At 45.2% G+C, this 16,237-nt stretch overlaps 1 protein-coding gene across 1 annotated transcript; it reads left to right on the top strand.

The window, feature by feature from the left end:
* The first annotated feature begins 14,719 nt into the window (after nt 1–14,719).
* CCDC160 (coiled-coil domain containing 160) lies at nt 14,720–15,595 on the top strand. Its single transcript, XM_066640181.1, has one exon. The coding sequence runs from the start codon at nt 14,720–14,722 to the stop codon at nt 15,593–15,595; it is 876 nt and encodes a 291-aa protein (XP_066496278.1).
* The last annotated feature ends 642 nt before the right edge of the window (nt 15,596–16,237 follow it).

Consider the following 16,237-nt stretch of genomic DNA (forward strand, 5'->3'; position numbering starts at 1 on the left):
CTGCAATCCTAGCTACCCTTTCTTGAAAGAAAGCCCCATTGAACAAAATAGAACTTACTTCTGAGTAGACCTGGTTAGGATTGTGACCTGAAATAAAGTTAATGGGGGTTACACGAACCCTAGGGGTGCCCCTGCATTTAGGCTGTGCATATGATATTGTAATTTATTCTGTATGGTCTGGTACTGGAGGAGATACATCATGTGGGTGATGCAACGAGCTCTTACACTGGGCGATGCCAACCCTAGTGGTGCTTCTGCTTCAGAAATATACAGCCCTTGAGTATGGGCTGATGATGGACCTCTGTTTCTCATGCTTCTGTGCACTGAGGTAGTGCTCATCTTGACCTTTCACATGCTGGTCATAGGTTGTAGGCAAACACACCTTTGGTTTTGAAAACTGCTACTGCAAAGGAAATGAGTGCAGCAACCCCTTGACTTTCTTCGCTTTACTCTTTCAGCCATTTTCAGTTATGAGCCCATTTCAAATGTCGTCGACCTGCTTTCTTCTTTCGTCCAAATTCATCCAGTCTTCCATGAAGTTTGTTGTTGGTTTATTTTTCCTTTATTTCAGTTTATGTAGGTTTTGCAGGTATTTGCATGTGTTATATAGTTATTTATGTTTTTCGTCTGTCAAAATAAATTTGCCTGTTAGGCTCTGCTTTGACATTCATCCATTTTTTACTTTCATTACTGCTCTGGTCCCTAACCAGATGAAAGTGCAAGGTATGGCTTTACAGTAGGATGAGGACCTTTGACAATCTGGAATGGGGTGGGGGGAAGAAGTGGGACAGCCCTCAGGTGTTACAAGTACATTCCTGTTTCCATCTCGGACATGTTAGCAGGTATGGGGAGCTTTTTTCCCCCCAAATTGACAGCCTTTCACAGGATTCTCCAAAAGCTGCTATAGCAATTAGACCAGTTTAAAGTGGAACCTTTTGTCTGAGGGTGTCTTTCACAAGTGGCTAGAGCAGTGTTTCCCCAAACACCACCAGGTGACAGGGAGTGGGATTTTGCATCCTGGGAACCTGTGTGGAGGTGAGATGGAGGTCCACAAAAGGTGGGAAAAATTGGCAAAAACTCAGATAAGATCACAATCACTATCATTAAATGGGAGAGCCTAGCAATGCGCTCCTATGCATGTTTTACTCAGAAGCAGATCTCACTGTAGTCAATGAAGCTTACTCCCAGGAAAGCGTGCCCAAGACTGCAGCCTTTGGGCGTAATCCTTACCCCTTATGTCAGTGCTTTCCTGGACCTGCAGAAAGGATGATTGCTTGAAAGAAATCTTATGAACGACAATAATTTTCTATACCATTTTAGAATATTCAAAATGCTTCTCATGCATTTTCTTCAAAATCCTTATAATGAGCTTATTAGATATGTCCATCATTATTCCAGACTTTTTCCAGACTCACAAAGAGAGTCTGGTCCAACAAGAAGCTGACGGAACATACCAAGATCCAAGTCTACAGAGCTTCAAAATCCTACAGGTCTTCAAAATCCTTATAATGAGCTTATTAGATATGTCCATCATTATTCCAGACGTTTTCCAGACTCACAAAGAGAGTCTGGTCCAACAAGAAGCTGACAGAACTACTACTACTACTACTACTACTACTTCTTCTTCTTCTTCTTCTTCTTCTGCTTCTGCTTCTTCTTCTGCTTCTTCTTCTTCTTCTTCTTCTTCTTATTATTATTAACAGTATTTATATACCTCTTTTCAACTAAAAGTTCCCAAAGCGGTTTACAGAGAAAAATCAAATAACTAATGGCTCCCTGTCCCAAAAGAGCTCACAATCTAAAAAGATCCAGGTCTACAGAGCTTGTGTCCTGAGTACACTTCTGTATTGCAGCGAGTCATGGACTCTTCGCTCACAACAGGAGAGGAAACTGAACGCTTTCCACATGCACTGCCTCCGACGCATTCTCGGCATCACCTGGCAGGACAAAGTTCCAAACAACACAGTCCTGGAATGTGCTGGAATCCCTAGCATGTATGCACTGCTGAAAAAGAGATGCCTGCGTTGGCTCGTTCATGTCGTGAGAATGGATGATGGCCGGATCCCAAAGGATCTCCTCTATGGAGAACTCGTGCAAGGAAAGCGCCCTACAGGCAGACCACAGCTGCGATACAAGGACATCTGCAAGAGGGGTCTGAAGGCCTTAGGAGTGGACCTCAACAGGTGGGAAACCCTGGCTCTGAGCGGCCCGCTTGGAGGCAGGCTGTGCAGCATGGCCTTTCCCAGTTTGAAGAGACACTTGGCCAACAGTCTGAGGCTAAGAGGCAAAGAAGGAAGGCCCACAGCCAGGGAGACAGACCAGGGACAGACTGCACTTGCTCCCAGTGTGGAAGGGATTGTCACTCCCGAATTGGCCTTTTCAGCCACACTAGACGCTGTTCCAGAACCACCTTTCAGAGCGCGATACCAGAGTCTTTCGAGACTGAAGGTTGCCAGCAGACCATCATTATTCCCATAATGCAGGTGGGAAAGAGTGAGGAAAATTTAATACAATTGAATTTATTAAACCAATTGGATCAATTGCTCCCAACTGGGCCCCACGCCTAAGGAGGCCCTGCACTAATCTACTCTAGTCTTGCCAAATACACACAACTACACATTGTAATGGACACCTTAGACCAGTGTTTTTCAAACTGTGACTCAGGACCCACTAGGTGGGTCACAGGCCCATTTCAGGCGGGTCCCCATTCATTTCAATATTTTATTTCTAATATATTAGACTTGATGCTCCCATGGGATGTGACTGCATTTGGAAAAATGTGACAGACCTGTACTTCTAGCAAGCTGCTATGAATGTTCTTTTAACAATGATATTCAATGGGACTTAATCCTGGGTAGGATTGCAGTCTAGGATTGTTAAAATTTTTCCTGCTTGATGATGTCACTTTGGGTCATGACATCACTTCTGGTGGGTCCTGACAGATTCTCATTCTAAAAAGTGGGTCCCAGTGCTAAATGTGTGAGAACCACTGACTTAGACGCATTTGGTCCATTAACTTACATGCACTTTTTAAGTGTGCATTTTGATTGCTTTCCGTTCTATCATAGAGACAGAAAGTCTATAATAAATTTTATTGATCCCTCTAAGATCCTACAGACTTTGGCTATGAGCCTGGGGCTCCAGAAAAAAAAAATTTCCAGTTGGGCCCTGCAGCTCCTAAGGGGTTCAACCACTGAGCGAATCCCCTTTGCCAAAGAGCCATTATAACAATATCAGAAGCCAAACCCATGTGGGTCCCTCAAATTCAGTCCAACCTCCTACAAGCCATCTTGACCCACTGGATTGACTTGGGAAGCCCAGAAGTGGGACATGAAGGTAAACACCTTCTCTTGTGTCCCAGCAACTGGCATTCAGAGGCATTTCACGAGTTTAAACTGTAGTGAGGGAACCCACCCCAAGATGTGGAGAGTGTCTTATCCCAGTGCATGAAGTTTAGCCCATTGCAACAACTAATGTTGGACTTTACCTTAATACAGCTATTTTCAACCGGTGTACCGGTGTGCTTTGACACACTGGTGTGCCGTGAATGATCCACAGGTGTGCCGCAGCAGTCTGAGGCAGGGTCATTTATTAGTAGGGTCATTGGGAGATGTGAGTCCCCTGCTAGCCATGTGGGGCGCCTTGTCAATTGTCAAAAAACAGATGGTGTGCCCTGAAAATTTTAGAGCTTTGTCAGCATGCCATGAGATTGAAAAGGTTGAAAATCACCTTAAGGTGATTTACAGCTGCTTACACTCAAATATATCTGGAGCAAAATGGAACGGAAAACAGTGTTTGAGGATACCCATGTAGAGAGGAACTTTGGGTCTGAAACCCTGTTGCACCCAGAGAGCTGCTTCTTAAGCCTCAAGAAATCCTTGGAGGTGTCTTGTGAGCAGGCATGAGGTCATGACCTGGGTCTTGAGAAACCCAAGTGAGTTGATGTTCGCTTCCCTTGGCTCTTTGTTTACCCTGGACTTAGACATTGCCCATGTTTCAGAATCTGGGCCTTAGGAGGAGATTCTATTTATCTTACCCCTTCTTTTTCATGGAAATGCCTGAGTTTTCTTACAAACAGCGATTTGATTGTGGAATCTTGGTGCCCCTTGGAGAGGCTTATTCCACTGGACAATAGCTTTCCTCCGTGTCACCACCCTTTTGATTTCCCAGTGGTCACAGGCTCCCAAGGTCACGCAAAGTGCATCCTTTTGTTATCAGGAACCAAGAATGTTGCAGGGGAAAGAAAAGGCAGGAAGGGTAGGGGGGAATGTTAAAATAATTCAAAGCACTGGGGTTACTAACCTAAAGTACCATTAACTTGTATAAATCCTCCTATGACTATAATTATACGGTTACATCTCTTAATTTTGTTACGTCTTTCAATGATGATAAACCTTTTTTTCCTGCACTAACTGTGCCGAGCAAAAATATTTAATACAGCCCCATGTGCCATAAGAAAACAGTGTTTAAGCTGGCCTCCCAAATCCATAAAGGCTGAATAACAAGAGCTGTGGTTTCAAAGGTATCTCAGTGGCAAAATCAAAAGCCTTGTCTCTGCTTGGCAATCAAAGCTCTGCAGGGATGCCAAGTGGGCCCAGAATTTTGGTGCCACTCCTGAGGAGGTCCTGCTGCAAAGATCCACAGATATAACATCTGGAAGGAGCAGGACCTCTAGCAGTAAATTTCTTGCTTGTTGTATTCAGGGGTTCTACAATTCCAGCCAGCTGTGATCCACATAGAGGACAGAAGAAATGGTAGGATTAGATACATTTGTCTTGTAGGTTCATTTGCGGGTTGTTTTGGCCACTTCTAGATTGGTCAAGTGCAGTGATCTTCAACCAGAGTACCACAACACATTGGTGTGTCCCAGGAGTTTGGAGCACAACTGTCAAAAATTGCTGGAAAAAAACTCCTGGGTTCTGTGACTCTGTTTTTAGGGCACAGAAACAGAGTTCCAGTCTGGAGTAATGAACGGGAGGGAGAGGGACAGACAATTCATTACTACAGCCAGTTGCCCTAAAAACGGAGTTGCAGAACCTGGAAGCCAGAAGCAAAATCACCAGAGGTGCATAGAGAAGACCATGGAGGTCATTGTCCCATGCAAAGAAAAACATTGAAAATCGCTGCTCTAGTGCAATGTGTTCTACATGTGGCTACCTCTGAAGAACTTTCAGGTAGCACAGACTGTGGCTGCCCACCTGTTAACAGGTGTAGGCTGACATTTGCAGATATTACCCATTCTGAAACGTTTGCACAGGTTGCCAGACACCACTGAAGTGCCCTGCTCAAGGTGCACCTGTCGCTTAGCTAGCTAATTGTTTCCAGAATGAATCAGTTGAGAAAACTCTGAAAACTTTTCCAAGGATTGGGGCTGCAGTTATCCAGGACATGGACACCGATAACTGATTTTGACTGCATTCAGCATCCCGAGGATCTCTTTGAAAAACAAACCTGTGCAAGTGCCATGTTTGACAAGAGTCCCTTTCTGATGTGGCCAGTCTTGTTCAATGTAGCTAGATCCACTGGTACCTGAGGGCGTCATGCTCAGTTGCTCTGATGTGAGGAAAGTGGAGAATTTTCTTGGGAGTTCAGTTTTCCTTTGTAGTTGTGGGGGGAGAAATACACCAGAAATCTTGACACAAGTCACAGGCATGAACAGCTACACAAAAGGCCGGCTGGGAGTTTATTGTGAACTCCTGGTGCCTCTTGAGGAGGCTTATGGGACTGGACAATAGCCTTTCTCCATGTCACCACCCTTTTGGTTCCCCAATGGTCACAGGGTTCCAAGGTCATGCAAAGTGCATCCTTTTGTTTCCACACCCTGAAACACTATCTGTAAAAAAGGACGGTTTGAAAGGACCCCAAAGTTGGGTAAGACACAGTTACTATTTTCTTTTGCCAAAGTCTGTGAGGACTTAAAAGATGACCAGCGATGGAACATTAAAGAGCAACATTTTCTACATGTTCAGGTTTTGGTGGAAGGTCCCTTGGAATGTCCCAAAAAGTCTGCCTTAAGTGTACACAGGGGTATTCATATAAAATGGGTCTTAGCTGTGTGAAAAATCACATCCCATTTTAATAAAATAGAATAGATATAAAGTTAATGAGGTTCAGCAGAAACACTGTTAAGTGCAACTGACAAATACTTATTAAACATCTATTCTTATCTCAGGTTTGGGGGGGGAAAGCATTGTTTCAAATAGGATTGCCAATGCCTGAAGATCAGTGCTGATTCTGGGAGGCTTCCAAGTTGGTTCTGGAAGCCAATTCTATGCTTGGGGTCATTAGGAAAGGTAATGAGAACAAAACGGCTAATATTATAATGCCGTTGTACAAATCTATGGTAAGGCTACACCTGGAGTATTGTGTCCAGTTCTGGTCGCAGCATCTCAAAAAAGACATAGTGGAAATGGAAAGGGTGCAAAAGAGAGCAACTAAGATGATTACGGGGCTGGGGCACTTTCCCTATGAGGAAAGGCTATGGCATTTGGGCCTCTTCAGCCTAGAAAAGAGATGCCTGAGGGGGGACATGATTGAGACAAACAAAATTATGCAGGGGATGGACAGAGTGGATAGAGAGATGCTCTTTACACTCTCACATAACACCAGAACCAGGGGACATCTACTAAAACTGAGTGTTGGGAGAGTTAGAACAGACAAAAGAAAATATTTCTTTACTCAGCGTGTGGTTGGTCTGTGGAACTCCTTGCCACAGGATGTGGTGCTGGCGTCTAGCCTGGACGCCTTTAAAAGGGGATTGGACAAGTTTCTGGAGGAAAAATCCATTACGGGTTACAAGCCATGATGTGTATGTGCAACCTCCTGATTTTAGAAATGGGCTATGTCAGAATGCCAGATGCAAGGGAGGGGACCAGGATGCAGGTCTCTTGTTATCTGGTGTGCTCCCTGGGGCATTTGGTGGGCTGCTGTGAGATACAGGAAGCTGGACTAGATGGGCCTATGAACAGTGGGGCTGTTCTTATGTTCTTATGTAAGGTTGGCAACACTAGATCCAAAGTAGGCCTTAAGGGTGTGGATGATGGATGCCAGGGAAATAAAAATAAAAAAGTGTCTGGTCGCCATAGCATCCACTGATACAAAGGGGGGCTGTTCCTCAGTCATGGAGAATAGCTCAGTCATGTGTGGGACCAGTGGTGTCCCTCGGTTTGCATCATCTGGTACAGGAGGCCAGTGCTTCATCACCATGATGGACCTCCAGGCAGTGGGCATGGTGATGTACCATTGCCCTGCTCACTGGTTTTTTGGCTGTAACCTTTGATAGAATACAGATATTTCAAAGCAATTTGTTTCATTGCATTCTGCATGAAATTATGCATCAAATGACATATAACATTATGGTATTATTCAAAAGTACCAAGATTTAAAATTTTTTAGCTAGTAGTGGTGTCAACCCCCCCATGCACATCACCTGTGTGGCCTGCACATCCGGTGCCCCCATAGTGATGTGGGACCCACTATGATGTGGCACATCACTACATGGCACATCACTATGTGGGACCATTTTGGGCTCAATTTCTAGGGACTAAAAGCTCTAGCCAGGGAATTTGCTGCTTAGTCCAAATATGTGAAATTCATCCCCCTGACCCTCTGCTTTTTAGCTCAACCTCTTGGGTTGCCAGGTCGAAAGGACCATTGAAAACATAACTGGCCAAAATTCCCCTTCTCTCAAAGGTACAGTGGACCTCCCAGGCTCTAGAGTTGTCTCTGCCAGCCTCCTTATCGACATATAAATTAAATCAGCATTTCTCAAACTGTGAGTTGGGACCCACTTGGTGGGGTTGTGACCCAATTTTTGGTGTGTCCTGTAGAGCCTCCAATGAAAACAGTGTGATGGAAAGATCAGAAAACTAATTGCCTCAAGCTCTGAGGCTATTTAAAAAATCAGGTAGTTGTAAACTGCCCTGTAAACAGCTGAGCTCCTGCACTGTACAAGATAGCGGCGAATTGCCCTGCAAACAGCTGAGCTCCTGCAGTTTGCAAGTTTGTGTAAATAAATATAGGGAGACAAAGGTTTGAGCATCTTTTTCTGGTGTGTTCCCCACCCCCCCAAGTCTGTCAGGTAATGGTCTGTCATTTCCCCAATTACAGGTAATGGGGGCACATAAAGTGTGGGTCACATAACTAAGCCCCTCAAGCCTTGGGAATATTCATTAGGGCTATCTCATTATGAGAAATTGATGTTTTGCCAATAAATAAAATATTGCTTGTAAATGAGTGAGTGAGCGAGTGAATGAATGAACGAACTATTCTTTCTTTCTAATCACCTTTTAAAAAAAGTCTCATATTGCTAGGTGGGTCCCGATAGAGTGACATTTTAAAAAGAGGGTCCCAGTGCTAAAGCATTTGAGAACCACTGAATTAAATAAAACCAGGTGCCATTGTCTCACCTGCTCTTACCTCAGGAAAACCACCATCCCTCTCAAAAGCAGACAAGGTAAAACATTTTTTTTTAAAACAGGACCTCACCTGCAAGTCTAACAATGTAATCTCATTTATTGAATCCAAGAGCCCCAGATGCCATATTCAATGTCCTGGGAAAACAGACCTTTGCTCACAATTTAGAAACCACAAGTTAGCAGCTGTAACATAGGAAGCTGCTGCCTGACAAGTCTGGACTGTTGGACTATCTAACACAATACTGCCAACACTGATTGGCAGCTGCCTACCAAGGATTCAAACAGGGTTCTCCCTCCCTGCGCTTACCATGGGGTTGAACCCAATGCAAAGTAGGGACTCTTCCACTAGGCCAGTATTTCTCAACCTTTGTCCTCTGCCATAACACTTCACATGGTACACCAATTCTAAGTACTACCCAAGTAACTAGCAATGACATCATTGCCAGTTATTTCTGGGTTGGGAGGCCAGACACAACACGATCAACATTGGTAAGAGACTCAGGATGGATGGGAGGGCTTTTTCAAGTGCAGAAAAGCATGCTTTCGAGCTCAGCTCTGCCAGCTAAGCTGAGCCTCCTGCCGCTGTTTGTTGTGTCAAGTTGCTAGTCTCGCTCTTGGGCAGCAAGGGTCCAGGGGTCCTGCGAGTACCACCAGCATCACCTCAAGTACCACTGGTGGTTCCCATACCACTGGTTGAGAAACTCTGCACTAGACTCAACTCAAAGCAACCCTGGTGGTTCAAACTTTCTGACTCAGAGTATGTCCTGCCGAGGAACCATCTAAGCCAAGATAATTGGAAGAGAGAGAACTAGACATTAAGACACAAACACCCCATGGGCACGGTCTGGAAGACTTGCTGTGCAATCCTATGAAGTTTACTTTGAACTAAGACCCATTGAGTTCAATGCAGCTTACTCCCAAGAAAGTGTCCCTAAGACTGTGCCTCGGGCAATTGCCATGTTGCTGCCAACCTGGGTGTTTCTCAAACCATTGGCTTGCAGTGCTAACTTCAACCACAACTCTGTCTTGCAGAGGAAGGCAGAAGACAAAAAGTCTGTGGCAAAAGATTTCTGCTTTGCCACTGTCTCTTGGGTGGCTTGTAGCCTGTGAATGCTTGTGCCATAATGATACTGGTGGTCATTAAGGTGTTCCCAGACCTTTGGTCTCCCAAACTTGGGTGTTTTGCTGCTGGAGTTGAGTATGGCGTTGGAGCACGAAGCCATGTTTGCAGCCGAACAAGGTGGTTCTTTGGCACTATCTGCAGAAAATGGAAAGCCCCCAGAGGAAAGGCTGAGCAGATCTGCAAAGGTTGACAGCCCTTCAGGATGGGGCTGGCAGCTCCCACCCCTGTGGCAAATGCTGCTTCTCTCCCCTCCCAACTGCCAAGGAACCGCCAGCCCTTCCTTTCCCTGTAGGCCAGTGTTGCTAGGGAGACCCTAGCAACTGCTACTCCTCCTCCTCCTCCTTCTGCAGCCAGAGAAAAAGCAGAACTTAACAACTGGGGAATGAATGCCAGCTCCAGGGGTGCCAGGTAGGTCTGGGGAGGGGGGGATCCCTTTGGAGCACAGGATCACGCCCTGCATCTGTTAAATCTTTATCATAAGCTCACACGGACTGGATTGTTACCTGACTATTCTGCAAGCGGTTTATTTGTTTTAATGGCTGTACCTCTTGCTGTGTGTTGTGATATTGTTTGTGCATTGTTTGGTCTTGCAGTGTTGTTTAGCTTGATCCGAGTGGCTGAAGCTCTAAAAACCAGTGGTTTTCCACCAGTGCGCCGCGGCACATTTGTTGTGCCGTAAATAGTCCACAGGTGTGCTGCAGGAGTTTGGGGTAGGGTACTAATTTATTAGTAGGGCCATTGGGGGAAAGGATTCCCCCCCCCACCAGCAGTATCATGTGCCTTGTCAATTGTCAAGAAACTGATGGCATGCCTTGTCAATTTCAGCACCTTGTCAGTGTGCCATGAGAGGAAAAAATAGCTGCTCTGAACAGTTCTCCTAATTTTATAAGTGAAATACTATTATTGTTGGCAACCTTCAGTCTCGAAAGACTCTGGTATCGCGCTCTGAATGGTGGTTCTGGAACAGCGTCTAGTGTGGCTGAAAAGGCCGATTCGGGAGTGACAATCCCTTCCACACCAGGAGCAAGTGCAGTCTGTCCGTGGTCTGACTCCCTGGCTATGGGCCTTCCTTCTTTGCCTCTTTGCCTCAGACTGTTTTAACTGTTATAATTTATGTAGCGTTGGCAATGGCCATGACATCCTAACAAGGTACAAGTCCCTGCCCCAGAGGGCTTACAATCTGGGGAACAGGCACAAGGGAAACAACAGAAGAAGGTGGGAATTGCGGCAGGGGTAAACAGGAGAAAAATAACGTGATTATTTCAGTGGCAAGTATGTATGTAGGTTTACAGCACAATCCCAGGCATGCCTATTCAAAAGTAAGTCCCATTGTGTTCAATGGGCCTTACCCCCCAATAAAGTGCGCATAGGATTGCAGCTCATGTCCCAACTCAGTGGGACATGAACTCAGTGAGACTTGCTGCATAGTCAAAATGCATAACATAGCACTGTTCATTATTGGATGGCATGGGGACTAGAGAATGGAGATTCTCTAGTGGCCACAGAGAAGCACAAGCTCTAGGTGAGTACTTCAAAAGTACAAAAACTCTTAGGTGGTCATGTTAGTCCATTAGCGGGGAAAGTTCAAAAAGCCAGAATCTGGTAATACCTTTACTAGCACCCAGTAAAAGTGCCTGCAAAATCTTAAGCAAGGCTCCAGAGTTATCCAGAACTCTTAATCAGTCAGGATATTAAGCAAAGCCAAAAGAGTGTTTGTGGTCATTATGTTTGCATTTCATTTTAGAATTGTTACAAACTGCAAGCTTTGGGGGCTTTTCATCAAGCCCTGCTACCAGCCCCTCACACTGTTTACTTTGCTTGACATCCACCCTGCTGAAGAGTCCTGGATAACTCAAAGGGCCCAATCCTATCCAACTTTCCAGCACTAATGCAGCCATGCCAATGGGGCGAGTGCTTCATTCTGCAGCAGGGGGCCAGTCATGGAGACCTCCTCAAAGTAAAGGAACATTCGTCTCTGACAGCAGGGCTGTATTATAGCTGCATTGGCATTGGAAAGTTGGATAGGATTTGGCCCAGAAGCTTGCTTCAGATTTTGCATTGGGATGGGAGGATTGGTCTACTAAAGGTGTTGTCGGATTCTCCACTTCAAAAGTATTCAGCAGATTTTTTTTTTGCCACAAGACCCCATGTTATTGGGCTCATGGTAAAGGCAAAATTTGAACTCAGGGCTTTGTGACCAGCTCAGTGTCTTAAGCAACATGTTGTACCGTAAATGCCTTACATGATTTTCATGCTTGTGGTGTGTATGGAAAGTATCACAAATTTTCCAGCCTCCTGTTTTGCTTTGCGGATTAAAAGAGAGGGGAAAGATGCAGCAAATACCAAATTTAAATATTCCAAGCTTCATGAAAGTTCATCTTTTGTAATAAGCTCAGCATGAACACGGTTCAGCAAACAATTTTCTGAGTAAATGACACAGTGGCTTAATCCACAACTGTTTCAGTTCCAGGGGAGCAAGATGGAAACACAGCTTTCTTCTCTCTTCCAATGCTTTTTTTTTTTTGGGGGGGGGGGTGGTCTGCACACATCTCATTGTTGCATTTAATGAACATGGTTTCTCATCTTACAGCTGGAGGCAGATCTGCACAGCTGGGGGGCTGGAGCTCAAAAAAGAAGAGCAGGAACAGAATATGAGGAATGCTCCAGGTCAGGCCTATGAAGGGACAATGGGTAGCCTTGCAAGGGAAGTTTGAATATGCTGCCGCTTACACCCACTGCGTGGCACCGCAGCTTTAAACAGCCCATTTGCTTTCAAACAATGATCGCCGCAGGTCAACCCCAATTCAGTTGATACATCATCTCAAAGAGTTATGGAATGCAGGAAAAATCCAAAAATGTATTGAATCAAAGAGTGAACACAGAATGTCTATGATGAACTCCCCACCCAACAAATTCCAGGTGTGGCAGTGTGGTAGAGGTGGCCTGTAGAAGGGAACAGCAAAAACCAGTCCTGCCTGGCACAATTCATCTCCCTGAAGGCACCCATGCCGTTTGCTGTGTTCTTGAAACGCTGGTCAGAACTGAGCCATTAACTGTGAAGAGCAAGACAGTTAACTGATGGGATGTGTAGTCCAACAGTGTGTGTGTTTACTTGGAAACAAGTCCCACTTGTGTTCAGTGGGGCTTACTCTCGAGAAGCTTAGGACTGCAGCAAAAGCAGCAATTTTCAACTTTTTTCATTTCATGGCACACTGACAAGGCGCTGAAATTGTCCAGGCACACCCATCAGTTTTTGGACAACAGACAAGGCACACCACGTTGCCGGTAGGGGGCTCACATCTTCCAATGGCCCTACTAATAAATGATCCTCCCCCAAACTCCCATGGCACACCTGCAGACCATTCATGGCACACCAGTTTGCCATGGCACAGGGGTTGAATATGGCTGCTATAGAGGTTTTGTCCATACCTCTGTTCCAGTATTCGGTTGAGAGTAATAAAGGTGGGAGATTGTTTCAGCTCCACCTCTTCCACCAAATTCCCGTGGCATACCTACAGACCATTTGCAGTACACCCATGTGCCTCAGCGCACTGGTTGAAACTTGCTGAGCGAAAGCAACCCCATTTGAAATTATGTACATAATGCTTTCACAACATGATGGCTTCACAACAATACAATGATGTGACATTGGGCATATCCTGACCCATAAGTCTTCAGCTTAGAAGAAATCCAGTTGTCCCTATTCACCAGAGACCATCCCTATTTTCAAGTATCTGTCCCTGGCAAATAATTGAACCTACCATTGTGTTTTTGAGAAGGTTCTATCGACTTTCGTGCAAGTTGCTGCAGTTGTCATTCTTTAAGGTTCCACTTCCTTCCCTCTGGAACTGTGGAACTTGCATGATCTGAGTGGGGAACAGATGCTGCATCTTGTCTTCAGTGCAGATATATGTAAACCCATGTGCATGAACATGAAGGCAGAGCTTGTCATTTTGCACACCCTGCTGAGATACATTCATAACTGCCGATACCTATTGCAACACAACTGTGAGCGCTATCCTAACCCCTTATGTCAGTGCTTTCCAGCACTGGCATAGTGGTGCCAATGGGACATGTGCAGCATCCTGCAGTTGGATGTAACTCACGGAGGCTTCCTCAAAGCAAGGGGATGTTTGTTCCCTTACCTCAGAGCTGCATTGCCCTTATGTCAGTGCTGGAAAGCACTGACATAAGGGGTTAGGATTGCGCCCTGTGTATTTCTTGTACATTGTGGGAAAGAAAACTCTTTCTGGCATGTCTGCAATGGAAAACAGGTGATTTTAGGGTAAACAAATGACACCACATAGTAAAACAGAGCAGAGCCAGGGACCCTGGGCAGTGGTCCACGGTATGAGATTAGGAGCATGGTCCTCTTTTTGGTTCCAGAATGTTGGAGTGTATGTGATTGCTGATCTGGAAGTAAGTTCCATTAAAACCAGTGCGTTGTGGTCAGCTCAGTGTCTTTACTTCCAAGTAAACAAGGTTCAGAATGAGTTTTTTAAAAAAAATTTTAAGCTTATGAACAGTTCTACAAATATCCTATCACAGGGGTGTCCAAACTTTTTGGCAGGAGGGCCACATCATCTCTCTGACACTGTGTCGGGGGCCGGGGGAAAAACGAATTAATTTACATTTCAAATTTGAATAAATTTACATACATTAATATATTAGAGATGGAACTTCTATGACTGAATGAAGGTCTTGCAATAGCTCAAGGTCTACAAAAGGCCTTGCACAAAGCAAAGTCGGTCTTTCCTTTGCTGCCACTGCTGCATCACAAATGTGAAACAGCAAGTAGTGGAGGGAGCCCTAATCCCACAGCTCATGTGAAAGGTTGAACAGTCACCCTCATGCTGAGAGCACTTGCGTCGGGCAAGCATGGGCTCCAGGAAGTCTCCAGAGGGCCAGAGTCTCATTGGAGACTGGGGGCTTCCCGTGGGCCACATTGGGAGTCCCTGAGGGCCGCAAGTGGCCCCCGGGCCGGGGTTTGGGCACCCCTGTCCTATCAGATGCTTATTTATTTATTTATTTATTTATTTATTTATTTATTTATTTCTACCAGCAGCAGCAGGAAGTTTGTGAAATGGGGAGCTCCAATCAACATTGGCTAGAGAAGCTATTTCCTCCGCATTTCAGCGCAGAAGACTTCTTTAGTCAAAGTCATTGGCCTGATCCGCTGATGTGTGAGGAGCTGGCTTCTGAGAGAGCAAGGAGGGTTCAAGGAATCTACAATATGGTGATGATAAAGTTTAAAGAAGAAAAGAGGTCCCAAAGAAAAGAACCTCTTTCCAAGCTGTTTGTAACAGAGCTTGAACCAGGATTAGCAGGGACAAAGATAAACATTTCAAAGGAGGAAACAGAAGGGGAGTCTGCCTGCTGGGGGCCTGCTAATTTAGAAGTTGAATCTGAAGGAAGCATTGTGGAAACAGAAGGTCATTGTATCTGGAAAGCAAGGCAATTGGTGGCCCTAAGACAAGAGATGCACAAGGAGCATTTAGGAAGCATCTCTTTAAAGCTTCAGCTGTCCTTTCTCAAGGAAGAGCTGGCAGGACTTAAAGCCAAATGCAAAAATTTGGTGGCAGGATTTGAAGAAGCCAAGCAAGAGTTGAGCCATTCCAGAAAAGAGACTTTGTGCAAAGTTGCCCAGTTAGAGCAGCTTCAAAAGCAAAGCCTCCATAAAGACTCTATGATCGAAGCTCTAAAAGGAGAGCTCCAGGAGAAATCTGCCACCATAAATAGTTTGGAGGAGGAACTGCGCCAGGCACGAGTGGAGACCCTGCAGTTGGGGCTGCTCAAGAAAGATTTGCACCAGGAGCTGAAGGAGCTGAAAGATCAGCAAGACTTCGAGGCAAAGTTATCTGCAGCAAAGGCAGTTCTGCATTTTGAGGCCGAGAGGAGGAAAACCCAAAGAGAGCTGGAGGATGCTGAAAGGGCGCTGGGTGCAGAGAGAGCTCTGAACACGGAGAACTCCAAAGCTCTAGCAACGCTGAAGAAACATTTTGCAGGCCCACCATCATCCGACGTGGCTGAAAATTTGAGAATCTATTATCTGTAACACAATTTGCAAAATTATTGCAAGCCCCAGTTTATAAGTTGTCTTTCTCTCCCATTTATCTGAGAGAATCTCTAAACTGCAGTCGTCTGTAATGATTAAACAGCCTTTATTCTCTTCAAAGAATCTTGGGGTTGCTTTGGGGGGGGCTGCAGGGGAGGAATACTGATCTGATTCCATCCCAAAGAAGAATCCTTTTGAGTCTTATAGTCACAGTCCTCTATTATGTTGCCTTCTTGCAATACTGGCTAGCTGTTTTCCACATGAGAACAACTCTGCCAAGGAATACAGGCTCTTATTGACAGGATCATGTCTGGGACGCTGAGTCTGAATGCACAACTTTATATCCCTGACTGTTTATTGTGCGAATGGACAGAGACAGGGTGAACCATTTCTGAATATGCTGGCTTTTTTGCTTGTGAATTAAAGATTGCCATTTTCAAATATTGTGACATAACATTAAGGGTGCAATCCTGACCCACTTTCCAGCACTGGCATAGCTGTGGCAGTGGGGCATAAGCTGCATCCTGCAGTTGGGGGGCAGGCACAGTGGCCTCCTCAAGATATGGCAATGTTTGTTCCCTTACCTCGAAATTGCATTACTCTTATGTCGGTGTTGGAAAGTGGGTTAAGATTGCACCCATT

This window comes from Tiliqua scincoides, chromosome 12 (genome assembly GCF_035046505.1).
Source record: "Tiliqua scincoides isolate rTilSci1 chromosome 12, rTilSci1.hap2, whole genome shotgun sequence".
NCBI lineage: Eukaryota > Metazoa > Chordata > Lepidosauria > Squamata > Scincidae > Tiliqua > Tiliqua scincoides.

What these genes read in the sequence shown, in the direction of transcription:
- CCDC160 (XM_066640181.1), top strand. Translation starts at nt 14,720, where the DNA reads ATGTGTGAGGAGCTGGCTTCTGAGAGAGCAAGGAGGGTTCAAGGAATC.